This window comes from Coturnix japonica, chromosome 21 (genome assembly GCF_054131305.1).
Source record: "Coturnix japonica strain WE chromosome 21, WE-NBRP24, whole genome shotgun sequence".
In the NCBI taxonomy this organism is placed as follows: domain Eukaryota; kingdom Metazoa; phylum Chordata; class Aves; order Galliformes; family Phasianidae; genus Coturnix; species Coturnix japonica.
In genome coordinates this window covers 6,363,708-6,390,852 of record NC_140683.1, presented here as the reverse complement: position 1 = coordinate 6,390,852, position 27,145 = coordinate 6,363,708, and the positions used below count along the sequence as shown (strand labels likewise).

General features: G+C 50.1%; 1 protein-coding gene and 1 long non-coding RNA gene across 9 annotated transcripts in view; one reads left to right on the top strand and one right to left on the bottom strand.

Annotated features, from left to right (window-relative positions):
• Positions 1–2,289: 2,289 nt before the first annotated feature.
• LOC116654185 (uncharacterized) lies at positions 2,290–7,498 on the bottom strand. Of its 2 annotated transcripts, none has more exons than XR_004309165.2 (3): positions 7,183–7,498; positions 5,380–5,460; positions 2,290–3,845 (listed from the first exon to the last, which is right to left on the bottom strand). It is a non-coding gene; the product is annotated as an uncharacterized LOC116654185 (long non-coding RNA). The 2 variants fall into 2 exon arrangements; XR_014936269.1 differs by having other exon boundaries at positions 3,700–3,848; positions 7,183–7,305.
• A 360-nt stretch (positions 7,499–7,858) lies between these two features.
• NTNG2 (netrin G2) overlaps positions 7,859–27,145 on the top strand; it is a 37,738-nt gene continuing 18,451 nt past the window's right edge. For 6 of the 7 annotated variants that reach the window (XM_015879149.3, XM_085521279.1, XM_085521278.1 and 3 more), the window contains exons 1-3: positions 7,859–8,580; positions 11,042–12,102; positions 22,784–23,427. In XM_015879149.3, coding sequence (XP_015734635.1) covers positions 11,890–12,102; positions 22,784–23,427 — 857 coding nt within the window. In that variant the 5' untranslated portion in view covers positions 7,859–8,580; positions 11,042–11,889. Of the gene's footprint in view, positions 8,581–11,041; positions 12,103–22,783; positions 23,428–27,145 lie in introns of those variants that run through there. The other variant, XM_085521277.1, reaches the window with a different exon arrangement.

Sequence of the window (27,145 nt, the reverse complement as noted above, 5' to 3'; positions counted from 1 at the left end):
CCATTTCCTGACATACGTTTCGATAGTTCCAGTACATTCTGTTTTGCTCTTGTCCTTTTTGAATGTCAATCTACTCTTTCCAGACTGCTTCTTCAGTTTGTCAAGATTTTGCATCTCTCTCCCGTTCTATGAGAGCTCTTTGCAGCCCCTCTCAGCCTGGCTCTGCCAGCAGATGCAACGAGTCTGCTCTGTGTTCCATTGCCCAGCTCAGTAAGGAGACAACTGGGTAATGGCAGAGCCCACAGCACCCTGCACAAGCCATCCTCCCACTTCATCAAAAAGCAGCTGATAAAAAAGTAGAAATATATAAATATATAAAGATATATATATAAATATCACCTCCGTACAAAATATGCAGGGAATAAGAGAAAAAGGGATCTTGAGAGATTATCTGCTCCATCTCCTTCCCCCAGGGTAGGAGATGGACTATATAGTCCTTAAAGCATTTCTCCTGGACTGTACCTCCCTACTTTTCTCATGGGAATGCCATACAACAGAATACTGACAGCCTGACTGCAGTCAAGATCTATCCCAGCCTCAGCTTCTCCCCTCTCTGAGACCTTCTGCCCTGTCACAGGAATAGGAGATTGGTTCAACATGATTTACTCTCCATAAAACCACAGCTCGTGGGACTACCATGTACCTGAATGCCTTGCCAATGGAGCTAGCAAGCAAAATTCCATCCCTGCTGATGTATAGAATCCTCAAGGTTGGAAAAGGTCATCATCAAGTCCAACCCATCAGCACCATGCCCAGTGAGCCACCTCCTCTGAAGGAAGGGATGATGCTGCCAGCATCCAGAAGGGACTTTACCACATTCAAAATCCATGCAGTGTGATGTGGCTCTGGGCAGCCTGGTCTGGTGGTTGGCAACTGTAAGGGTGGCTAATATAAAGATGTTAACAAAGATGATAGTAGATAGTCAAAGTTTGTTAGCAAAGGAAAACTCACCAATGTTGATACCTTAACCAGAAAGCTGAGACAGCCTCCACTGGAGAGCAGTCTCCAAGAGATGCTGCCTCTGTGGTGATCAGCCCTTAAATGAGGTCTTAGAGGAGGTGGAGTCGAGGTCCACCCCTTCCAGGAGCACAGCTAGATCACTCTCACCTGTGCTCCCACAGCTGACCCAACACTTGCCTCAACTGATTAATCAGAGGTTCAAGCTGTGATTTCCCATACAGCGACCCTGCACATGGCAGGGGGTTGAAATTAGGTGATCATTGTGGTCTTTTTCAACCCTGTTCTTTCTATGATTCTATGAAATAGCACAGCACAAGAGCCCATGTGGGTGAGCAATGGTTTATTTCCACCCAGGACTGCACTCACAGAGCACAGCACCTCATAGAGGCCACCGTACTTTCAAGCACTGTTAACCCTTAGCACCACCGCTCTGCCTGCACATGATCCCTCTGCCTCCCTCCTGCAACGACAGAAAGTGCATTATCTGGTGCTACATGATTTCATTACTATCCTTGTTGCAATGGGTCAGACCCAATATAGGTGGGAGCAGGTGTAATTTACACCCTGAAGGGAGTTGGAAGAAAGTGTAAATTACTCAAGCACCAACTACCTAAGACGCATTTAAAATTATCTCCGAATTTGGCACCAGATATATGGGAGATAATAAAGTTTCCCTTTTCAGGATCTTGTGTATTTAAAGCCTGCTGTGTTCAATCTTTGCAGTCAAAACAATGCTCATTCATAAATATTTGATCCTATTAGTATGTGCAGCACCGTGTTGGATTAATGGTCTGGAACAATGGGATCAAATACATTTTGGGCTCCGGAATGCCATGTTGTAATGCCTAATGTTTGATGAGATATTACAGATAGGCTTGTCTTCCAACTAGATTTGATTGTAATGGAATTTTGAGATACTCAGATCCTGATCTTGGATAAGAGCTGAATTTCAAGTGAGCCCCAATTAGCCGACACGCTGCACCAAACCTGGAGCTCCGCACACTTCCAGCACAGGATTCTTCACAGTTTAGATGCAAATGCTGTTTCTTTGCCCTCTCTCTCGGGATTTATTACATATTCATCAACTGGTAGTATCTAAGAGCCCTGTCCAATTGTATTGGGAAGACCTTAATTTGACTCCAGGAGGAGCTGAACAAAATTAATAACTCATACCAGACTGGATTCCTAACAGGGGTGCTGGGACAATGCCCTTCGATGGCAGCATCAATCTGGTCCAGTTGTGTTGGTATCGGCCTCGTTCATCCCGTGTTTGCTCAGTGCCATCTTGGCATGAATACGAAATATGCAAATCTGGGGGATACACGTTAATAGTGGGTCCATCTGCTAGGATCTTTTATTAAAGAGAAGTGTGAATGCAGTTGCCATGCAATCCACTCTTACACACAAAGACCACGAGTTACGAAAACAAGAGAAAACATCTCCTGATTTTGCCTTGCTGGTAGCTCACATTCATCATTTCTGCAGCTGATTTTTGCTTTAGTTTAGAAATCTTCACAAAAACTGAAATCGGAGTGAAAGAGCTCAACAGTTAGCAGTGACTGTGCATAGACGCACGCACAGCCCTTCCTCTGCAGTGACAGACAGGATATTACTTTCCCACCGCATATAAAATTAATACCAGAAAGCATAAGGAAAAAAAGCATGTAAATTCCAGCCCTTAAAGCCCGGTCTGGATCACGCTTCTGCTGCTTCAGATGGTTATAACCTGGAGGAGAAGTAGCTGTTCAGATTAGAAAGAAGATAATCCATGAGCTGCTGAGCGATGAGGCAAACCCTGAGTGTGGAGTCACAGCCCCAATGCCAATTCATTCAGCTTCATCCAGAAGGAAAGTCTCCTATGGCTCGTTGTTCTTAGAACTGCTGCGTCCTCAGCCTGTCTCTCCTGTGGACGTGTGCTGTTCCATGCTAATAGTCTGGGGGGAGCACACTGTAATTCGTTTAACAGTTGGCAGGTCAGACCTACGTGCCCTAGAGATGCAAGTGCTGATTCGGATGTGGAGAGGAGAAGCTGCCCTGATGACACCAAGTCAAGGTGGCTGTGATGATGAGCACTCCTCATCCAGGAGCTGCCTTTTGCCCACCAGCCTGCACTGATGGAGAGTTTTTGTTGCTGTCATAGCTCCGATACTCACACTCACCCCAGAAGGCTGCGCTGAGCAATTGCTCCTTTATTCAAGGGCACTGAGATCAGAAGTACAAGGCAGCCCATATTCTCCTCCTTGTTTCACAGATATTGAGTAGGCAGGAGAGTAAGCAAGAAGACAGTTTTTTTTTTTGCATATCTTCAGAATGCAAATAGATGAGTGAGCTCAGCTCTCTATTCATTGCTTCCAACATACATGACACAGATGATGCTGTTCCCATTGTCAGACTGAAACCGGGGGCTTGATGACAAGAAACTCGCTGAGTTTCCATCTGCACAAGGCTGGGATGATGGCTGGGTAGGGAAAGTCACTGTACTTACATACGTCAGCTCCACCGACCACGTCCACGACTCACAGGCTGCGTTTGGGATCTGCAAAGCCAGTTTTGCTCCCAGTTATTCCTGCAAGATCAGCTCTCAGAGCTCCCTGGTGTGGCCTCATTTGCACCTACCCAGGGGACTGCCCCCTCTTCCCTGCAGCATGGGTAGAGCTCTGCTCCTTGGGTTGGAGCCAGCAAAACTACTGAAGCAGCAGCTGATCGAACCAGTGCGTGGCTCAAGAAAAAGTGTGAAGATTGATTATATATGTATTTATTAAGTTCCAGTGAAGCAAACAGCATATTAGCATAACTGGGTCAATTATTTGGCAATCAGCACATGCGTGCCTGGGAGGGAAGCATGTGCAGAAATCTGCTGTTTTTTGTGCTGCTGAACACATCACCTGCTTGGAAGAGAAGAAATATGTTTATTCCAGTGCTAAAGAAGAGAGAAAAAAGAACAAGTCAACCTTCCCGAGCTAGCTGATTATGCATTTTCCACATCAAATTGTCAGCATTTATTCAATTACTTCACTCATTACAAGTTTGTTCTTCAACCACTAACCTAAAAACCCTCCCTGCTGCTGTCAGCTCCATTAGAAGTGACACATCCCTTCCTCGGGTTAAAAAGAATTGGAAGGAGTCTCCTCCCAGCGCCAGGCTGTGGGCTGGGAGCTGCTTCCCATCCCTATTGCCCTGTGCCATGCAGAGGGTCAGTGATGGGGCCGTCCCTGGGATCCCTCTGCTGCTCCCAGCCCAACACAGGCTGTCTGAAAGCACAAACACACTCTGAGGAGGGGACGAGGGGATTCGCAGGGCTCTGGCAAGGATACAAGTGAGATCCCCAGAGCCGAAAGCGTGTACTCTCAAACACTTCCATTTGAATAGTAAGTGGAAAGGAAAGTTCCCCTTTCAGAGGGGTTGTTAATTATAGATCCCTCCTTCAGAAGCTCCTCCTGTTTTTATCCGTGCTTACTCCCCCACGGATGGGAAAGATAAGGAAAGCTCTACCTTCCCCAAAATCAAATAAATCTTCAATGCTTCCCGAGCTGATTCACTTGGCTAAGCTCTGATTTGATATATGAAACAAAAGACAAGGCAAGAGACAAGGCACAGAAAACAACATATTTTCCCTGTGTCAAGGTGAAGCGCTTCCCATCACCCAGCCCGTCTCCCCTGGCGTAAATGCGCATCAATAATATTTAAATGATCAAAGTTTTTCAGCACAGAAGACGATGGGCTTTTTTCTGACTTGTCATGCTTGTTTTCCTCCAGGAGGCAGTGACCTGCCATGGCTCAGCTTTGCCGTTTGGCACGCAGGAGCTTTTGGAGAGGCGTTCTCTCCCCAGCAGAACAGCAGCCTCATGTTTCCCTGCACAACAACCTTTCTTAGCCTAAAATGCTTTGCATCCCATTTCCTTGATCTGGCTAAGTGCTCGCATGCTGAAAATCCCACCCTCCCTCCAGCTGTCCTTCTGGCAGGGAAGAGACAGCATCTCCTCTCTGGAGACTACAGTCACTGCTCCTTTGGTTATCTAATCAGGGAGGGCAAAACTCACCCGGGGCCCTGTAAAATGCAGAGATTGCATCTGAGGTCTTGTGCACGAGGCAGGGAGCAGCCTCCCCTCCTGGAGCAGATGCTCTCTGCCATCTTCCCAGCCAGTTGCTCTAAGGAAAAGGTTTAGGGCACTCCAGGGATGGAGACACCGGGCTGTTCCCTCTGCTGATGGCTGTGTCTGCATGTGCTGAGGAGCAGGTGCTGCTATTTACACCCTGACGTTGATGCAGGAAGAAAAAGAGAATAACCCTCCCGCCTTCCTGCACTGCACATCACAGCTCTCAGTTGCTCAGTTTCTTGACCTTTGTGTGGGTTTTCTGGTGTTTCTCCGAACTACAAAATACGATGTCCCTCTTCTTTTTCCAGCATGCTGATCTTACCTTTGCACAAAGCACGAGGCAGCGGGAAGCACAAACCTTCCCATCCCCATCACTCTGGGAGATCTTTTCACATCCACCTCACTGAGAACAAAAGGACAGAAAAAGGGATGGGACGGATAGGGGAGAGCTGAGACAAACCTCCCAGCAGGACAAGGTTTAACCCCATGGCACAACAGCCCTCCCCTCCATCACCCCTAGTGCCCCCCCTTCAGAGCACTGTTACTCATTTCCTTCCCCCCTCCTGCACACTTCTCCCCAGAGGTCCTGGCACAGCTGGAACAACAGGTCAGGCTGCTCTGGGCTCTTCAGACACTGTGAGAGCTTTCCTTGCTCAGGGGTCCCTCTCCCGCTCCTGGGCTGGAGCACATTTACAAGCCTTGTGCTCCCACCTAATAAAATGCTTACTCACTTTCAGCAGGCGCTTTGACATCCCTGGCCGCGCATCGCTAGATAAGGACTATAAAAAGAACATATCGCTATTATAGGTGATACAGCAAGATGTATCCTCGAATGAAAGATCCTTTGTGAGGCTGGTTATTATTCTGGCACTAATCTCAGAGCTCTCTCCATGGACCAGACTCAGCCCGAGTGTTTGTAAGCACATCGGCGCCGAGGAGCAGCACTGCGAGGTGTCACGTTTGCCTTCTGTTGTTTCAGTTCATCCTCAGTCATCCCAAGTTGGGAAAGCACTTTCCTCTTCCCCCACGCGTGTCAGAATCACTGCTTGCCATTTCCATGCACGGAGCCAAATATTGCCTTCGTACAAACAGGTGCCAGACTGCATATGTCAATAGAATTACACCTGCGTGTAATGGGTTTTCATTTGGCCCTTGAGCCCTGGGGATCCCTCTGGGAGCTGAAGCCGTATTAAAAATTAAGGGCCTTGTTCTCCACCCTTGCCTATGCTTTGGTAATTAAATCTCGGCACAGACCCATTGATTTTCAACCTTGTGTGAGAAGGCAGTGCTCAGCACAAGGGAGAGGCACAGCCACATTGCTCCCCATAGGAAAACTCCCCAGTAAGGAAACAACGCTGAGCAGGAAATATTTGCCACATTCTTAGGCAAAAGAAGGGAAATAGTCTCAAATCAAACATTTACTGAATCCATTTCCCATTCCTTCCTGCAAGAACAGCCCTGCTGGATGGGTGACCCACTCTGCAGCACACGGAGCCCCTGGAGCAGCTGCTCCCACCTCTGCAGGGCATTTGGGTCACTGGGTGATGCACCCAGAGCCCTCACCTGCATAGGTGTGAGTATTATTGCCAGTCATCATCTTCTGAGCTCGCAGGGCTGAGAAAAACGATTTCAGTTTTGCTTTAAATGCCAAGTAGTTTAGAAGTGTGACGACTCATACTGTGCTGTTATTCTTTCCAATTGAAACCTAATGATGCGTGCATATCACTTAACTCTGATGTCAATAATCAGCACACCACTTGGTCTTTGCCATGGCTATTAAAGGGGATGAAAATGAAATACCAACTTCTTTTTATCCTGTTACTGTACCATAATAACTAATAAAGGAGTAATAAGTGAGACGTGGGGAATTTCCAGGGGAGTCATTACTACAGAGAAGACCAAAAGGCACAAAGTGAAATTTGCCAGCCCTGAATTCCCAGCTAATGTTTCTCAGTGCCATGCAGTGTTTTCAGGGAAAAAAAAGTAAAGAAATGACATGTGGAAAGTGTCTGTCATGGCCGGAGTGGAGGTGGACCCAGAATCACAGTCCTTTGGGTAAAGACTGTCCCATACTTCAGAACTGAGGCTGAGCCACAGTCAGGGAGTGCCCCACATCATTCCCTACCTCTTCCTTCTGCTCCAGTATTGAAGAGATGTTTCCCAGGGTGATCTGTGTGTTTTTCAGGGACTCTTCAACAGGAAAACCCATAGAAGGACCTCAGAGCAATGGGCCAAAGTAAATCACACAATGAAACACTGAGTCAATGAGATTGCAAACCACATGCAAGCTGGACAATGCACTTTCTGGCTTAGAAATTATTGAATTATTGGTTGGGGGAAAAAAAAAACCTTCATTTTTTTGGTGGTCATGTACATAGGGGACAGCACGGTTCTTTGCTTTTCCTGCCTAGAAATAGATTGTTATTTATCCATCTGTATGTGAAAAACCTGTAGGAATGATCCCCTCCCACAGCATCTGCCTGGGTAGAACGGGGTTCACATGGCAGAATGTGGCAAGAGTGGACTGAGATCTCCACCTGCCACTGCTGCTCCTGAGCAGCACCCACAGCAGACATGCTCTGAGTTGGGAGGAACTGCCAAACCTCACAGACCTGCACGTTTACCAAAGGAAACTCAGCTCGTTTAAATCCCAGAGTGCATCTCCACCATTACCAAAGCGTTTCTCAACCATCTGATTTCCCCATCCCCGAGTCCCTGCTTTGTTTATCCTATTAATTCCAACCACCCCCTCTTCCCCAGCATACGCAGCCTCGCTTACAGCATCTCCGCCAGCAGAACCTCCCCAGAATATTTGGGACACAGCATGGATATCTCACACGTGTGGGGAAAACCCTCGTGACTACGGCTTGTTCCTCGAGAAAACATGATCTCGTGATTGTTATTTCATAAAAAGAAAAGGAAAAGAGGGAGGGGGGAAGGGGAGGGAAGGAAGGATAAGGGGGAAAGGAAAAAGCTAAGGAAAGAAAGGAAGGGGTAGGAAAGAAAAAGGAGGGGAAGAAAGGAAAAGGGGGGAGAAGAAAGGAAAAAGGGAGGGAGGAAAAAGAAAGAGGAAAAGGTGGGGGGGAAAGAAGGAAAAGGAGCAGCACAGCCGCTTCCATCATCTCTCGGTTCTCCGTTTCCCACCCGCCGCTCTCCAGCCCCGCACCGCGCGGATCTCGCAGCCACTTCGGCCCCCCCCGCTCACAGCCTCCCCTTCCCCGGGTGTTTTTCTCCCTCCTCCCTCCCCTCCCCTCCCGCATTTCCTCCCTGCACCTTTAAGAAGCACATTGCTCGCCGGTGGGATGGTGTGTGCTAAAGCTGCACAGAGGAAGTTACGCAGCCCGGATCAGGCACGGAGATAAAAGCTCCGATTGTGATTGAAAGTGATAGCAAACGGGATTTCAGCCTCGGCATTAACTTGCGAGGGGAGCAGGGCACCGCAACGAGCTCCCGGCCGCCCACCCTTGGGGCCCGGCCCCGGAGTTGGCCGCTCCTCGGGAGCCCCTCGCTGCGGAGCCCCACGGTAAGAGCGGAAAGTTGGGGGGAACGGGGTGGGGAGCGGGGGCTGCGCCCGACGCGGCCCCGCAGAGCTGCGGGGTGGGTGCGGGAACGGGAGATCCATCGCTGCCCCTCGTTGTCCCCTCGCCCCCATCCGCTCCCAGCCCTGCGGGAGCGCCTCGCCCCTATAGAACGCGGGCGGATTGAGATCAGCTTCGGATCTCAGCTTCGGATCTCCGCTTCGGAGTTTCCAGCTGAGCGATGCAAAGCCGGGGATGCTCGCGGCACGTTTCTCGTTTTCCTCACTTTTTGTTTTAAGCCTAAACCTCGAATTCTTTTAGCGCGTAATGAACCCCGTGGCATCGTTTGGTCGGGAGGCGCACAACCGCGTGAAGGAGCGAGGCTGTAATAAGCGAAATGCACGGGTTTTCCTTCGGGGAACGCGGCGCTCCTCTGAGCTTTGCCGTATTCCGACAGCTCCGTCACAGCGGTGCTCCCAGCCCCGCTGTAGGGATGCGGGGAAGGGCTCTCGCCGCGGGGATGGGAAGGGACGCACACCCGAGCTCCATCGGTGCTGGGGACGGTGGGGACAGCGACTAGGTTTTATTTTCGAGGCAACTTCTGAAACTGAGAACTCCTCCGTTGAGTTTACTTTGTGTCCTTAATTCCAGAGCAGCTCAGTTGTTGCTCGGTGCTGTCTCTTGATTTCAATTGGGTGTTAATCCAATAACAATAAAAAAGAAATAACAACAAGGAACCAGCTCAGCCGAGATACAATCTAATTTCGTGTTGTTAATACTCTGGCTATCAGTCCCCTGCGATTGCTGCATACGCCTCAAAGAAAACAGAGAGCATTGATTGTATTTGTTCCCATGAACTGCAGTTCCTTAATATCATCGGGCAAAGATTCATTTGCTCTGTGCCAAACCAAGGCAAGCAGGGCAAAGCCTTCGGGTCAGAAAGTCTCTCTCCTCCGTTCGGGGTGTGCTGGTTTATCTCAGAGCCACACCGTTCTCCCATCTGTGCAAAGGGAAGGTGCTGTTGGAGCGCTGCGCCGCGTGCCTGTGTGATTGACCGCCTCTCAATTCCCAGGCTAATTACTTCCCTGGGAATCTACAACATTTAGCGAGCGTAACAAGAAACTAATAGATATTATAGATCTTCTCTTCCTGGGTTCTTCCCTGACAGCCATTCAAGCGCAAAATATGGTTTTACAGCAATGAAAATAGATCCATAAACCTAACAGTGGTGGAGTCCTCATTAACAGCGCTGAAGTCTCACGCGCCGCAGTTGTTGGGCACTTGGCTGGGACTGCTTGGATGTAATAATGAGGAACTGACTTATTTTAACTGCAAAGACAGCTCTGATGTCAGTGGGACCTTCTAAACACTCTGTCACACTGCTTTCATATTTTTACTACATTTACTCATGATGTAAAAATAGCAGCCAGTCTATTCTTTCTTCGGGAGTTTATTCAGGTCCAATGCGTCTGTAATAGGCTCTTCTTTGAGAGCCAGCGATGAAGCATGAGAGATGGCATCTCCCTTGTGAACTCATTCATCTCTATCACAAACCTTTCAACCAAAGACTGGGGGAAAGGGGGGCAGTAGCACAGCACTACAAATCCCCCCCAAGCGTGGATCGATGCACCCACTAACCTGGAGCCTTTGAGTCTTAAGTGAGAAAGTAAACGCTGAGCATGGTGCTGAGTGAAGGAGGCATCTCCAAATTGTGGGAGAAAAGTTGGAGAAGCCAATGGAGAGGGAATTACAAAGAGCCGAGTCTCTGCTCTGGGTTCGTGCTTCCCACATCTCTTATGACACTTACTCTCCGCTGCTGGCAGAGGGTTTCATTCTCCTTTTTCAGTTCTTGGCCATTTGGTTTTGCAATTACTAAAGATTTGTACAGCTCCATTGGAAAGACAACAAAACTGCAGAACTGTTGTTTTCACCTGAAATAACAATAGGGAAGGTCATTGCTCCTTGTGTTGCGTGAACCTTAAACGTTATTAGGACTTTAAATTGCTTTTTATTAAATGTTATTGTTCAGATAAATCATAGGTGGGGATGTTGGACAGTGGATGCGTCTCCCCAGCTGTCACATTTATTTGCTTATCTCTTTAAGACGTTCAATTTTCTGTCTGTCCCCAGTCTGTGTCTGCATATTCGCCATCCTCTAATGACCTCCAGCTATTTCTTGATATTATTTGAAGACCCATTAGGGCTACTGTTGTCCAGCTGCCATTAAAATCAGATACCTTAAGCGGGGGAAGCTCTCCTTCCAGCCTCCCAAACAGCAGAAGAGCCATAAGCATCTTACTATGGATTTCTTTTTATTAAAGTTGTATATCTCCCTTTTATCAACCCCGCCGTGTGTCTGGGATCACAGACCCAGCTGAGGGCTGTGTTTCCCATGGGACCCCGCTGGCCTCATTGCTCCAGCTGCACACCCTCTCCCTCCCGGCTCATTTGTCTTTCAATTTGCAGGTGCAGCCCGCTAATGAACTCCCCCTTTGCTCTGACCATGAGAGAGGGACCAGACCTCAGGTAGCAGCACGGCTCACAGCTGAAGGCTTGGGAACTCAATGCTCCATTGCCAGAAGGCACAGACAGGTGGACAGACAAACTGCACGCGGTTCCTCCCAGCACTACAGGAGCAAAGGACGGCGCTGCCCACCACGCAGACCCCATCAATGCCACCACCCAACATAGTGGCTCTGACCCCATCACCCTTTGGGATCAGGGGACTGTAGCACCACAGCTCCTCTCTGCCAGCTCCCAGATGCTATAGCAATTTGACACATTAATGTCCCAAAGCCCCATTAATTGTCAAAGAAGACCACAGTTTAGGGCGCTCTACCCAGTGACGCGTTTGCAGCAGACACGAAGGTTGAGGAGCACCTGATCCAGCACCATCCTGCAGCCTCTCCAATTTGCTCCTATCAAATTTCATCAGCAACTCAGAACTTGATCTTTCTATTGATTGACTGGAGTCACCTCTAGATATTTTCATGCTGATTTGGAAGCCCTTTTATACGATAAAAGGGGGGGAAAAGAAATGAGGTTAAGGAAGACTTTCGACCACTGAGCAGCAATCCCAGCCAAAACTTTCCCAAGTCATTTGCAGATTTGGCTTCTGTGCAGAGAGAAACTTTCCACAGCCGAACACAACGTGGGATCACTCCTGTCCTCACCCTGACCTCCCTAGAGTGGACCATCTGTAAATGAGGAGTTTCCATGCTGAACCTGAGAGCACTCCCTAGCCCAGCAGCTGCCTACCCCTGGACTCCCAGCACGTCCCCAGCCCAGAGTCCCCGCACTCGGTTGCAGCTGCCATGCTGTACCTGCTGGCTTTCCTCCTGCACTGTCTCCCCTTGGCCATGGGACAGTATGACATTTGCAAGTCCTGGGTGACCACCGACGACGGCCCGTCATGGGAGTTCTATGCGTGTCAGCCCAAGGCCATGAGGATGAAGGATTACGTGACAGTCAGAGTGGATCCAGCAGGAATCACATGTGGGGACCCACCGGAGAGGTTCTGCACTCATGTAAGTATCTCACTCCTTGCTAGATGGGACTGTAAGTGGGTGGCCAGGAAGAGCATCCTGATGGGTGCTGCTGGAGGGACACCTCCACTATGGGCAGTGATGTTGGTGTCACATTGAGCAGGGCTGGGTGGTGGGAAGTAGTGGACTGGTTTTTGTGGTGGGGTCTGAAATTCAGATATAACCACCTGGAAGCAAGTGCATTGCCTGAACTTCTCTGAGCATGGACTGCAGAATGGCTTGAGTTGGAGGGGACCTTAAAAATAATTGATCTCCAAACCCCGGCTGTGGGCTGGTTGCTTCCCACCAGCTTAGGCTGCCCAGGGCCTCATCCAGCCTGACCTTGGGCACCTCCAGGGATGGGGACAACTGACTGGGATGTCACTGCTGACCCACCCCAATTAGATGCCAACCCTGGGGCACTGCACCAGTAACACCCACACAGGGCTGTGTTTTACCAGTGAGGAGCTCAGAGTGGCTCCAGTCCACTGATGTCCCCAAACCCCAGCTCTGTCTTTGCCCTATGTGAAAAGAGCCCGCGGTCAGACACTCGCCCTTGTAGTTAAAAATCTTTTAACTTATTTTCCCTTAAATATTAATCATCGCATTTCATTCCGTGCACCACAAAGCTCAGCAGGAGCACCTGATTTATAATTCACAAGGCTTTGCTTTGGTAAAAAGAGTTCAGGGGTCAAAGCAGAGAGTGCAGCGATGTGGCCACAGCGTCCCCTCCCACTGCCAGCAATGACAACTCAGCCCCCTCTGCAGGGAGGACATCCATGGGGGCACCAAGCCAGGGGTGGTGGGGAAGCATCACACTGCAATTAGCAGTGCAAGAGAGAAAGGAGGCCAAGTTTCTGTTGCCAGCCTTGTCCAGGTTTGTACACTCCATGCCTCAGTTTCCCCCAGGAATATCTCCCCAGCTCAGGACTCCCCACAAAAAGCCAAGAGAAAAGCTCCAACACATTGTGGAACACTGAGACCAGCTCCACTGCCCTCATCCAGTAAAAGCCACCACTCGAGATCAGCTCTATGCCTCCCCCTGTTCAGTCAATACCCAGCTGAATCCCTTCTATTCCAGGTGCCAGCAGCATTTCCTTGCAGTGTATGACAGCACACACTGCACCACATATGGCTGTGAGCAAGAGCTGCAACAACACACAACATGGATTCACCTCTCCCTATCCCTGCCTGACCCCAGGGATAGAAAACACAGCAAAATCCCAATAGATTCCCTGAGAAAAGGGAAAACAAAGAGCATTAGGTGTTACTTTGCAGCCCCCTTCCAGTGCCTTTCTCTGTCACATTATCAATTCCCTTTGGGCTTTCATTATTGTCCTACAACAGGTGGGCTCCCAAATGAGCCCAGCTGTCCAGCAGAGAATTTCTTAGGGTGACTCTATTGCTTTCTTGGTGTCTTTCAAAGCAAAGTGGGAAAACAGCAGAGGTGTAGGCAGCATCAATCCCATGGCAGTTCTGGGAGATGGAAGCAGTTATTTCCAGGTGTTGGGATGGCATTCTCATTCAGTCGATGCTCTTTGATGCAGGGTGAGCTCTCAGCCCATATTGATGGGTCAGGGGTATTTTTATTTAGCGTCAGCATTGTTTCATCAGCTAATAGGGCTCGTTGACTTTGGCATGGCTACATGAAAGGAAGAGGCTTTATTTATTCATTACACATTGAGTCGGGGCTGATGTTTAATTCTTAGCTAAACTTTTCTGAATGACATGGTCTTATAAGGCTTGCGCTAAAAGCTATTTCTCTTACTAGAAAGGGTGCTAAAATTGGAAAAAGCAGACAAACTTCTGGGCATAGAAGCCCTTTCCTTGGGCTTCTCAGCTCTGCAGCCACCACATGAGTCAGGATAAGGGAAAGGAAAATCCCTTCCAGGAGAAGTGGAAGTTCTCCCCCTGCAGTGAATCAGCCCAACTCTTGGTCTCAGCAGGGCCAGACTCACAGCTGGCTGTGCCCTGTTCCCTAACCCACACCGACACTGCTTTGCAACTAAGGAGGAGGACTGGTGCCTTTCAGCTCCGTCCTCACCCTTACCAACTCCCCAGCACCAGGGCTCTGCACAGAGCACCTCTGCAACCCAGGTCAGCAGCTCCCTGCCCTTGGGGTCAGACCCTTGGACCACACAGCATTGCTGCCCAACTAATTACACACTGCTCCTCACCTGCCACAGAGGCCATTCCAGTGCAGCAGCATCTTGGTGTTACAAAAGCAGAGGCTTTCCAGAAGATGAGAGAATACAGGCTCAGCTTCAAATTAGAGAGTGCTGAGCAAACAGGATTTCTTCCCCCCCAGTCTGCAGCAGTTCCCTTAAATGCCCGATTCGGGATTCATCACGCTACATAGCAGGATGGTGCTTTCCTAACAAGAGTCACTTCAATGTGCTGATGGAAAAGGCTCAGCGATAGAACCCGGGCTGTCAGGTAGATTTAATTGGTACAGTGAGCAGAAAGTTTACTCCCACCTTGAAAGAGATGGGAAAAGAAAGAGCTGCTCTCAAGAAGAGCTTTGCTTAAGCACAGCATGAAACAGCCGAACGCTTTGCATACAACAGCAAAAGTGAGGGGAATGCTCCCATGCAGCAGGTATTGTGGGTGCAGGGGTGCCCAGCACCATGCTCTGCTCCCCCCTGCATCACAGCACTGCACAGCACCTCTGCTCCTTGCTTCCTCCACCCCCAACATAAAGCTCTGCCCTCCCCCATTCAAACTACCCGGACCTCTTACAGAATAAAATATTAATGGCAGCGTAGCAAGCCTCTCTGCAAAGGCTGCATGTATTGAGCTCACAAGGCGCTCAGGCTTTTAGAGAGCAGGACACTTTTCTTACTTCCTAAGCGTTTTCTGAGTCCTGAATCAATAATGCTCTCCAGGTCCAGCAAACAGGTCGCTGCCGTGCTGCTGGTAGGGGCTGTCTGTGCACAGAGCCCTTGCTGCAGCAGGGCACAGAATGGGATGGGGCAGCTGGATTCACAATCAGCCTCTGCAGGGTTGTGCCCTGGGAAGAGCAAAGCTTGCAGATCATGGTGAGCTAAAAGCAGTCACCAAGGTTAAACCTGTGCATCCATGCATGCGTGCCCATGTTTGCAGGCTGAGGGCCCCCAGCTCCATTCGTTGCTGGTGCATCCTATGCTTGAGGTCACCCCTTAATCTGCAAACACATCAAAGGAGCAACAGTGCAGCCCCATCCCAAAGCGAACCCAGCCCCACTCTGCAGCACGGGGTTACAACAGCTCAGCAGGGATTACCAGGTCAGAATGAAGGAGTGCTCACAAATGATGCCATGGGAGGAGGCCGGGCTGCAGGCTGTGTGTATGCACCCAGCACAGATTATCTGCTTAGGAGTGGAATTTTCCATGCGGCGCTTAACCCTCACATTGCCCACATTTGGGCTGCACACACAGGTTTGGGTCCGAGGTGACCCCACAATGCAGCTGGGGCTGCTCGGGGCACCCCATAGGTTTGGAATTGCCATCACTGCTGCAATGCCAGTGCAATACTGGGGTCCTTCTGCAATGGGTAACCATTGCAAGTGGGCTGAGCTCAGCCAGGTGGTTGGAGTTGGTTTTGTTAATGGATTTTTTGTCCATTACTGCCTGTAAAGGGATTTTTGTGTGTGTGTGAGCTGTGAGGATGGGCAAGGGGCAGGGGTCAGCCCTGGTATACAGTGGGCAGCAGCTTCCTTCCCCTCCAGGCACTCCCTTTGCACCCCTGCGGTCCAGAGTTGGGTGCAGACCCTTCTCACATGGGAGTATTGAGGAGACTATGGGGAACATTTCCAAGAGTATGGGGCAAGAGCTGAGGTTTCCTTGCTCTTTATGTTATGGCTGAGTTGAGGAGCAACTAATGCTCAATCGCGCAGGTAATGCAAGATCCTCTCCTCACCCTCTGCCTGCCTCAGTTTCCCCACCAGGGAATGGGATGCAATACAACCTATCTGTTCCAGCATTACACCATGGCTGAAATAAGCATGAGATGCTTCTGGAATTCAGAAACAGACCGGAGGGGGAAGGGGAGCAGCAGCCAGCGAGCACGGGTTGCATCTTCTCTCTTGCAGAGAGACTGGCCCGAGGGAGCAGCAGAGCCTTGAGCAAGGAGCGTGCTGCTCAGTGTGTCTGCTGCTGGCCAAAGGAAAGAGGCTCGCAGCAAGGCATCAGGCTGGGCACATCCTGCACACATTCTGCTGACTCATGGGATCCTGAACCCTGTGTGCGTTCTGCTGACTCATGGGATCCCAAATCCCATATGTATTTGCTGACTCATGGGATTCTGAACCCCAGATGCTTCTGCTGATTCATGGGATCCTGAACCCTGTGAGCAGAGTGTGTTCTAATGCCCAGGGGTGACCTTGCTCTGACACCCTGCAATCTGAGGGTGGAAAGGAAGGGAGGGAGAAATCAATGCCCCCAACCACTGCAAGATGGAGCAGGGAGGAAGAGGGAGTGACATTCAGCCAAGCCAGAATTAGCACAGATCTGTGGAGGGACCCCATTTCCACCCTATTAATAATTCATCCCAGCTCTGTCTTTACCTGCTAATAAACAGGAAACTGCTTGTTAGCGAGGACGTTCTTCTCCCCTTTTGCTTTCTCTGCCCTAAGCAGAGCCCATTGCAGGCAGCTAGGAGAAGGGAGGCAGCAAGCTGACATCCCCACACACTGCCCACATAAGCACAAGAAGTGGGGCAATCATTGCAGGAGGAGCTCAGGAGCTCCCCATTCACTCTACATTCCCTCACCCCCAGCTATGCATGTCCCCTCTTCTGTCTACCCCAGCACTGGGCTGTGCTGTTGCAGATACATGAGCAGGCGCTGCCTGATTTCAGGGATCAATCCAGGATCTCAGATGGACATTAATGGGCCAGAATAAACTACTCCAAACCCCGTGCCCCTAAACCCATGGAAAGCACAGAGAAGACAGACCCCAGAGCACAGGTTCCCCTTGGTGTCACAACCTAATGGAAACCACCCCATCATTTAACAATGAGAAAATGATCCTGGCACCAGGACACAGTGCATTGGAGTCAAGATGCTCTGCCCTCCAATGGCCACCTAGAGCCCCCAGGACACGGGGCTCGATGTCACCACTGCCTGCAGCTCAGCAAAGCGCGGGGCTGTCTCGCTTCAGAGGCACCTCATAATTTCTGCTCAATTATTTCCGTGCTCCCAGACATCGCTGCTGCTGAGTTATGCCACTTGCCAGCTGTTGGAAATAATCGCTGTAAATTAATTACGGTTGTTTCACCCTTCTGATCCTTCCCAGCCCCCACGAATAGAGTGAAAATTAATTGTCAGTGAGTAGTTTCAGTTCTCTGGGAGTCCCATCCTGGCCACTGGCAGGTTATGGTTTGTGCCCTGAAGCATAAGACTTAATTACCCACTGATGTTATTTTTGATCATAAAATCACCGTGTCTTTCCATAAATCCAGACAGAGACATTGACCCCTCGGGTCAAAAGCAGTAAGAGTGGAAATACCCAATAATGGCTTTAGGACAATCCCATATATTCCCTCGTGTAAATGGGATTCTGATTGGGAAGCAGTTGCTTCACGGGATACATATTGAAAGAAAAAATAGGGAAGTCACTCGATGCACACATCACACAGAAAGCAGGTTTGACCCCACGTCAGTGCAGGGGATGAGGACAGTTGTCTCTCAGCTGGGATGGGGCCGCCTGCCCGCAGGGAGCAGCGCGTGGGGCCATTAATCCAGGGATTAATCGGGGAACTCGAGTGTAAAGAGCGAAACAACAACAAATGTGCCGCAGCCGCCCTTCCAGCTTTATCCCACTGCCTCCTGCACAAACAAACCCGACACTGCGCTCCACGGGGAGCCACAGAAATCAAGCTTTGGGTATCTGTGTGCTGAGAGATGAGGACAGAGAGATGTCACCTCTGCCCACCATAAGCACACCCCCAGCGGATGCCGTGCAGGAGCTGCCCATCAATATTGCTGGGCCATCTGCTGCCACACAGGGATGCCTTGGGTTGGGGACCTGTCCTCCACCAGTCCCACCAATGCCAGGTGGTCTGCAGGACACCCGCAGCTCGGTGCTATCAGAGCATTGGGGGGGACATTTACAAGGAATCAGGTGCATGCCAGGATTTTGCCGACGCGGTCGTTCTGCAGGGTCGGTTGGAAATCTGATACCAACTTTGTTGCCGTGCAAGGCAACGCGGGGACATTGCGAACCTAATCAGCTCATCTTTAAGCTGAAAATCAAAGGCAGGGTCGTAGGCATGCCGCAGGAAGCGGAAAGACCTTGGGATGCACCTGAGAGCTCCTTAAGACGTCTGGAGAGCAGCTGGGAGAGGATTGTCACTGGGTGGGTGGAGGTGACATTCAGCCCAGCGCTGCCGGCTGCTGGGTGAACCCATTCACCAGGGGCTGCCCCATCTGCACAGCCCACAGGGAAATGGAGCCCCTTCCCATGGTCTTTAATGCTGCCGATGGTGGAAGGGGCAGCCGTGCTGCCCAACCATCCCCTGCTTTTGCACAAAGCATGGAGTCATCCAAGGTCTGAGAGCCAGTTTGAGGGGAAAATACAGTGCAAGGAGGAGCACATGAAAAAGCTGCATGACAGCATGGACCTATCTGCCCAAGAAGTGCATTTAATTTCTTTCCCCTCAGATAAAAACCTTCTTAGAGAAAAGCCGAGGATTCCTCACTCCAGCTGAAAACACAAAGTTTCAATATCTGGAGCTAATCCAAGCTGGTGTGACACTGCTATTATTCTTATTAGGACACTGGTTGTGATTAAAGATAGGGTGACTGGGGTTCTAGCAAAGGCCTTGACCTCAACACCAATCTAATTGAGCAGAGGAGACCCAGAAAAACAGCAGCACCGTGGGGTCCCCTGGCCAAGGCACCAGTTGGAAGCTCACACCAGGTTATGGTTACAAGAGCAGTACAAACTTTCACATTGTTCTTTTATTTTTCATTGCTCAAATCTTCCTTCCCCCTCTATCCCCATTAATATTACTAATATTATTACTGATTTTCTTCATGGTGCATCTAGTGGTTGTAATTTCTTTCTAGCTTCCCTTTGGCATGGAGATCTACTAAAAGCTGCAGCTTTATTTCTGTGCAGCTTCCACCATTCACAACAGATGTCTGGTTTGTTTAAAATATTCAACAGCTTAGTGATTAATCAAGCAGTTTCACCTACAAAAATATATAATTTCATGCTATGAGGCTTAAAAATGGCATTATCTGCCAGGAAAATAAAGCAAAACAACTTTGTGCTCTCATTAAGAGCCCTAGAAAGCAAGCAGGTTTTGGATGGGGCTGTTTTTCCCATTCCCTCTCTCCTGGCACAGTGGGAAGCAGCTCTCCTGCAGCACCCTGAATTCCTGTTCTGCCCTGACACAACCAAAGTAATCCTTGGAGGATCCCTAACTAGATCCCTGCTCTCATCTTCAGGAGGACCCTTGTGCAGCATTTCTGCTGAGCACAAATGGGAAATGAAACCCATGGGCCACAGTCACCAGCATGGGGCACCTCCAGATGCATCACCTTCAATGGGACATCCATCTCTAAGCCCCCAGAATGTTTGTCCCATGGAGGTACATTCTTGCCATTGGTTGTGACAACCTGCCCTCAGCTTATGCCACTTTTCCCCAGGGCTTTGCTAGTTGAGCTGAGCTCAGGCAAAGAAATCCTTGGTGTACATGCAAGAAAAGAGCATCCAGAGCTGGGGACCTGCAGCATCCAGTTGCCGTGAGGACATTCACAGCTGATTTAATAGCGTGAGACTCTAAGTGAGCGGCTTTATTTTAAGTGCATGAAGACCAAGTTTCCCTAGCTAATGCATTCTGACTTTTAGATTGAAGATGTAAATATCTTGAGACTTTGGACAGATTCTTTGGAGGACACGCATGGCTTGGATAGGGAAACCAGATTCTAAAATAATACCTGGAATTGTTTCAACAGAGCTATAACTGATCTTACCAGGACTGGAGGAGCAGCCAAATTATGGCCATCTGTTTCCGCTCCCCCCCTGCCCTCCCAGCTGACTTGAAACCACCCCACCAGCAGAAAGTGCATTGAGCATCCCAAGGAGGAAGGACATTTCAATAAGCCAAAAACCAAAAAGGAACACTTCATTTGAGCAGAGGAAGCCATAGTGGCATGACTCACTCGGTGGCTTTTGAGGCTCTTCCCAACTTCCAGCACTGACACTTAGAGGTTATTTCCACACTCACCCAGGTACAACTGAGCAGCAATTAAGCCACATGCCACCCCAGCGTGCGACCAATTTGAGCTCACTGCCTGCTGAGCCATGTGCAGGCACAGGTTTGGGTGTACAGGAGCCAGCAGGGGTGGTGCACCTCCATTCTGTGTTTTCTGGGATGAGCAGATGGGAGACATGCTCTGCTCCTTCCTGTCTGCACCATGGCACACTGCATTCATCAAACCCCATTGCTTCCCTTTGCTGCTCCCAAGAAACCTGCCCCACTCCATGCCACCATCCATCCTCACAGCTCTGTCACTGTGGTTTGACTGCAAAGCCATAGAATCATTAAGGTTGGGAAAGACCTCTCAGACCACCAAGTCCAGCTCCAATCCACCATGCCCACTGATAGCATCCTTCACAGTCCTAGCAGGGGTGGCCCCTCTACCTTCCCTTGTGCAGCTCAGCCACTGAGAGCCTTCAGAGAAAGCCTTGATAGGAGCATCAGGATGGCCTTTTCAGGGCTGTCCTATTAAGCCATTTGTACGACCACACTCGCAGCAGAAGCATACTGCAGCACAATATGTTGCCTCAGCACAGGAAACGCACTCAGAGCCCCCATAGCTTCAGCTGAGGTGCATTTTAGTTCCTTTCCCATCAACCACCGTAAAGCTGTGCTAAGCGGCAGCCGCATCCCCCAGCAGGAAGCTGTGTCTCATTAGCAGAGGTAAACAATTCCTCTGAACGTGACGAGTCAGGAGAGCACATTAAGTATGTCAATACCTAATTCTTTTACTCCCCGTTCCAGCACAGCATGTTGCAATAGGAGGGGACAAAGCAAAGCTCAGAGCCCACAGTCAACATCCCCCACTGCAGACAGCACCTCCCCACTTTTGGGATGGGAACAGTCCCCTGGCAGCCCCACTTAAATGCACCAAGCAAGACACCAGCCACTTACAGGACCTACTCTGCCCACAGCTGCTGCTCCATGCACTACAGAGAGCCCGGTGCTCACACACAGCTCAGCTGCTTGCTGTTCTGCTCAAGGTGGAATTATTAGAGCTTTTGGAGGCTTCTCAGCGCTGTGGCCTCTGTTTGCTCACATCTAACACGTCTCTGAGCCACATCAAAGCAAAGAAAGCCATTTTACACATTCAGGATACAGACAACTCTAAGTAGATCTCAGTACTTTTGGTAGCCCAATTGGAGATAGCAAAGATCAAATTTCCCAAAGATATATCCACATTCAAGGTATAATCCCCCACACTGTACTTGAGAACACCTTCTTATGGGAGCCAGAAACCCACTGCTTTGCCCAGGGCACACACTGGATACCCTAAAAGCAGACTACAAGCACTTGGGTTTTCAGAAGATTCTCAGCTCAAAGCAAGCTCACAGCCAGGACCACGGGCAAAGCAACATCTCTCCACCAAACAGCTCACAGTCTTACCTTGTTAATGCACTGTGCTCCAGAAGACCAGATCAGGTCCCACCACCCTGCAGGCTGCTCACCTCAGGCATCAACCTCAGCCAGCTCCAGCTGCTTTATCACCTCCTGTGTGAGAAGGAATTGGCTGCAGCTGAGCCTGGTGCACTCCCAGCACAGGTTTGAGTCTGAGAGGGAATCAAAGAGATGCTTTGTATGCAAAGATTTGCAGTGTGGAGACATGAAGAGGTTTTCTGGGGTTGATGCTTGCTATAATGCATCCCTACAGGGGTTGAAGGGCAGGAGAGACCCCAGCTTGTCACAAAGAGCTTTGGCACATTCACAGGCAATAAACCCAGCAGCCCAGATAACCCTGATGTGTGCCTCCAAACCTTTAACACTTCAGGGTGTATGACTTTAACTGTGCACTCACAGTGCAGCTCAGCACATGGGGGCACAAGGAGATGGGGATATGAGCAAAAGGGGACATGAGCACATCTCACCTGTGAGCATAATGGGGTGGCTGTACCTTTTCTGCCATTGCACCACACTGTGGGAAGCACCTATACCCATGGGCAATGAGCACAAAGCTCTACCTTCTGCAGAGCCCTGAGCATGGATGGGGAATGGGGCTCCCTCCTGCAGTGGTGCTGGGCCCCACAGAGTGTGGGGATATTGTCAGGAGCCTCTGGGGACACAGATGTGCCCAGTACAGCTGTGCCTGGGGGCTGAGCTGTTTGTTCTTGTTAGCAAGGAGGTGTGAAAATGGCCTTCCATGGGCTTGTAACTTGGCCAAGCTGAAATGAAGTTCCTCAGAGACTGTCTCAGGGAAAGTGCTTTCTATGAACATCACCCCTGTGCCAAATTGAAGGGCTCTTTCCCAAAGGGCCCGTCAGATGTAACAGCTTAGCTGTCCGTAGGGCAGAGGCCCCATACAGAGCCAGGCCTCCAAGACTCCAGCTCAGCTGAGCAGTCAACATTTACCAAAAGCACCAAAAAACAGGAATGGGGCAAGCAGGGTCTGACTGGGATGCCCAAGTGTTGCCTTTTCTTGTGACCATTGTTATTGTTCCAGGAGAACCCGTACCTGTGCAGTGATGAGTGTGACGCCTCCAACCCAGACCTGGCCCACCCACCAAAGCTCATGTTTGACAGCGAGGATGAGGGGTTGGCCACGTATTGGCAGAGCGTGACATGGCGCCGGTACCCGGAGCCTCTGCTGGCCAACATCACTCTGTCCTGGAACAAGAGCATCGAGCTGACGGACGACATTGTGATCACCTTTGAGTACGGCCGTCCCACCATCATGATGTTGGAGAAGTCGCTGGACAACGGGAGGACTTGGCACCCGTACCAGTATTACGCAGATGACTGCATGGAGGCCTTCAGCATGCCAGCACGGAGGGTCCGGGACCTCTCCACCACCAGTGCCAACAGGGTCCTCTGCACAGAGGAGTATTCCCGCTGGGCGGGCTCCAAAAAGGAGAAGACCGTCCGCTTTGAGGTGAGGGACCGCTTCGCCATCTTCGCTGGCCCCGACCTTAAGAACATGGACAACTTGTACACCCGGCTGGAGAGCGCCAAGGGGCTCAAGGACTTCTTCACCGTGACTGACCTGAGGATGAGGCTGCTGCGACCAGCACTGGGGGGCACCTACGTGCAGAGGGAGAACCTCTACAAGTACTTCTACGCTGTCTCCAACATCGAAGTCACCGGCAGGTAATGGTCACTGTATTTCTTGGGATACTTCTTCTTGGAAGGATGAGGAGAGGGCTACTGATGCAGAATTAAGCCACCAGCATCAATGTCAACTGGTAGATGATCAGCATTCCTTCCTCTAATATCCTCTTTCCCAAGCCAGGGCATCCTCGTTGTCATACAAGAGATGTGTCCTCGCAGGGAAAGGCTGAAGCACCCCCAGGGATCCCTTCCGCAGGGGGAGGAATGAGGTTTTCCCCATTAAACCCCATTGGTACAAGCAGGATCATCCTGGCTCAGCCCCAGCTCCAGCCAACAAGCTTTGGGGAGAGGCCAAAGCCAGCACCAGCTCTGGGGCAGGGCTGAGCAGGAGGGGATTTGTTTCTCCTGCTTTTTATTTCTCGTTTCTCTGTGCAATGCCATATGTTATGTTATGACATTAACCGAAAAAGCAAAGTAAGGTGGAAAAATGCCGAGATGGCTGATTTCCCATCCAGCTTGTGGATGCAGCTTGTGTGAGACTCAGAGGCGAGAGGGGAAAAATCTCCCCATCACCCACCACTGCTAACAAGAATCTCCACAGCGACAGAGGAGCCGTTTGTATTGCTTCCAAACTGTTTGCTTCTGAGTCTCGCAAGCAGAAATGTTCCGCAGGTGCCGCCGAGGCTGGCTTTGACTGCGCTCCAAGGGAGAGGAAGGGATGGAAGAGCCCTTTCTTTCAGCAGGGGGTGACGGGAAGGGCAGAGGGGTGCTGGGAAGAGATTAGGCAGAATGGGGCTGAGCAGCCACAATGCAGGCAAAGGCAGATATAAGGCCAGCACGCTGCCTTCCCGTTAGCTCTAAGCATGGTGGCTCCTTGCACTGAGTGAATAGGAAGGGTTGGAGGGGATGGTTGGACATCCGGACTGGTCAGACTTTGGGCTATTATAGGGATGCAGAGATTTCAGCTCAGAAAAAAAGAAAAGCCCTGCTTGCTCAGTAACTGAGGATGTGATTTCTGGTGCCCTTGTGCAAGGACCTTTGGCTTCTGAGCTTGGAAGGCGCTGTGCAGGTAACCAAAAACCTATTGCTATGCCCAAAGTATATTTGGGATGCTTGATGCTTTAGAATACGTGATAAAATAGAGGTGTTACTGTGTGGTGTAGGGGCTGTGGTGGCCCATGGCTGCCTGTCCCCACAGATCACTTTGCCTTTCCTGCCTGCCTTGTGCAGGAGGTGTCCCTTAAGCATCTCTAGTTCCTGGCTTTCCCATAACTGAGCCTCTTGCTGCCTGTCAGGTGTCTTCCTTTCCCACCCTGTCCAAACCACACCACACACCCTATAACAGCAGCAGGGATTGCTTTGAGAGAGAAAACCCCCAAAAATTTTTATGAAAAGAGTCAAATAGAACAGGGGAGGAATGTGGGGATGGCACAGCCCTTTATGAGACATTAGAGCCTCCACATCCACCCACACCCCTGGACCAATGCAATCAAAATGCAAAGGTCTGGCGGGAGCTGCAATGCTGCATAACTGCCAAGGCTGGGAGGAGATGGGTTGGGGTTTGCTGGCTGGGTCCTGGAGATCTCCAGGACAGGGGGACACTGCAGGACAGATGGACAGGGATGGAGTTGATGGCTGTCCTGGGCTGAACCCCCAGTGCTGAGTTGCCGAGGAGCTGTGGGTAAGCAGAGCATCAGGTGGAGCAGCTCTGTGTGAATTCACTCTGCTCTGGTGGTTATTCCAGTCCCAGCAAGCAAGGCTTTTTTCTCTCTTTTTTTTTTTTTTTTTTCTGGAGAGCAATCTAATTCGAGCTATAAGCAAAACCAGTTACGTGCAGGGACCAAGACCAAATTAAATCTTGCGTGCAGTCCAACAAGGGGTGGGGTACTGAGAGGAAGAGAGGAGAAATCAATGCAGACTGTGGAAGGAAGGGAAGGGATGTGTCGTTTGGGATTCACCATTGAGGTCATAGTAAATGAGAGGGAAGATGATGATGAAGAAATAAAGGCAAAAACAGCCAGAGGATCCCAGCTGGGGTGCAGAGGAGCTGGTGATCTGCAGGGACACAGGGAGAAAGGGAAATACTCTGCTGCCTTCCTTTCTTCCATTAGCCAGGTTGATGGGGGCCCAAGAGCTTGACAGGACCTGAAAATGAAGTGGGTCCTGAGGGCTCTCACTCCCTTCCTGGTGCTGCTGCTTTGCACTCGGCATCTCCTGCAACCTCAGCCTGGTGTGTTTCTCCTTTCAGGGCTGAAGGTTTATTTTTACTGTCTTTCTTTTCGATATCTTTTTTCTTCTTCTTTTTTTTCCTTTCCTTCCATCCTGCCTCTATTGATCTGCAAAGTAACTGGAGCTGCAGAGGAGTCAGGACAGGAATAGACACAAGCAAGCCCTTGGCCTGTGCACTTGTGCTGTTGTGCGTGCCAGGAGGGCGGGTAAGGGAAGCGGAAGGGCTTTTCCCCACAGATATCTGCTCATTGTACAGTCATAGAATCATAGACTTTGGTTGGAAAGGACCTTAGAGATCATCCAGTTCTAATCTTCTCCTTGGTGCAGCAGTGAGCTCGGTTGTCTTCTTGAAAGTGTCTGGATGAGCTTTTCCTGGCTGCTGGGACTGGCAGAGGGCGATGAAAGCAGTCGCTTCTGTCTCCATTACACATCAAGTCCCTTTGGAGTAATCTTTTCCCCTCCATAACGTCAGTCACCACAGTGCTCAGTGGGGCACGCTCCATCACAGAGACATTAATAAGCTGTAATTGAAGTTAATGTGCCATGGCTGGGACACACGGATCCAGTTAGGAGAAATCAGATTGAGCAGAAATGAATCAATTTCAGGCTGATTATTCAGATTTTTCTCCTTTGTCCTCCCTGCCCCTGTTCACGCTCTGTCTGTCTGTCCTGCTGGTGATAAGCAGTCCATGGAGAAAGGCAGAAGGAGGGAGTGATACTCATCACCGAGCAGCATCATGCAATAGACACAAAACTCTGGAGCAGACCCCTTAGATTTTGCCTTCCCATGGGGACCAGGTGGGACCCACCAGCTGTACGACTTTTGCATTGCAGAAAGGAGATAGCAGGGACCTGGGGGTACAGGATGTACAGGTGTCAAGGACAGCCAAGCCTGTGCCAGCGGTGCCGTGTGGTCCTCATTCCGTCCTCATCTCTGCGCCAGGCAGCCCCAAGAGCTGGAAGGATGAATTTCCCTGGCACTCACCCAGGCTGGAATTAGCTTCAGTTCAAGCAAAAACCTTGCTTGTGGTCATATAGTTAAATTAAGTTAAGGCACAGCAACTGTTTGCTTTGCTTTCCTACAGTCTCATAAAGGGCTTCACTCCCACGAAAGCTTGCTGAGAGGTAAGGAGGCAGTTAGGGATAAATCTCCCCCCTGCACCCAGGCACTGCTGACACTGTCACTAGGCAGATCCCCAGGTCCCACCACCTGCTCCTTGCTTAGTTTTGTGAAGGTTTTTTATTTCCACCCAGGTTTTGTTGCTGTGTCCAGCCCTGAGCAGATAATAGAATTTTGTCAATAGACTGAGAAGGTGATGTATGTTAAAGCACTTAATATAAAGAGACTTCTACAGGAGCCCAAATCCAATTTGGCCAATGAACTCAATTGCAGGCCTTATTGCATTCCACGAGAAAGACCAAGAGCATTTACACACATTACTCTGCAAATATTTACGGTCATGTATCCCTGCCATGTCCTCCTCACCCTTCCTCCCTTCTGCTGCCTGACCCTCTAATGGGGAAGCTT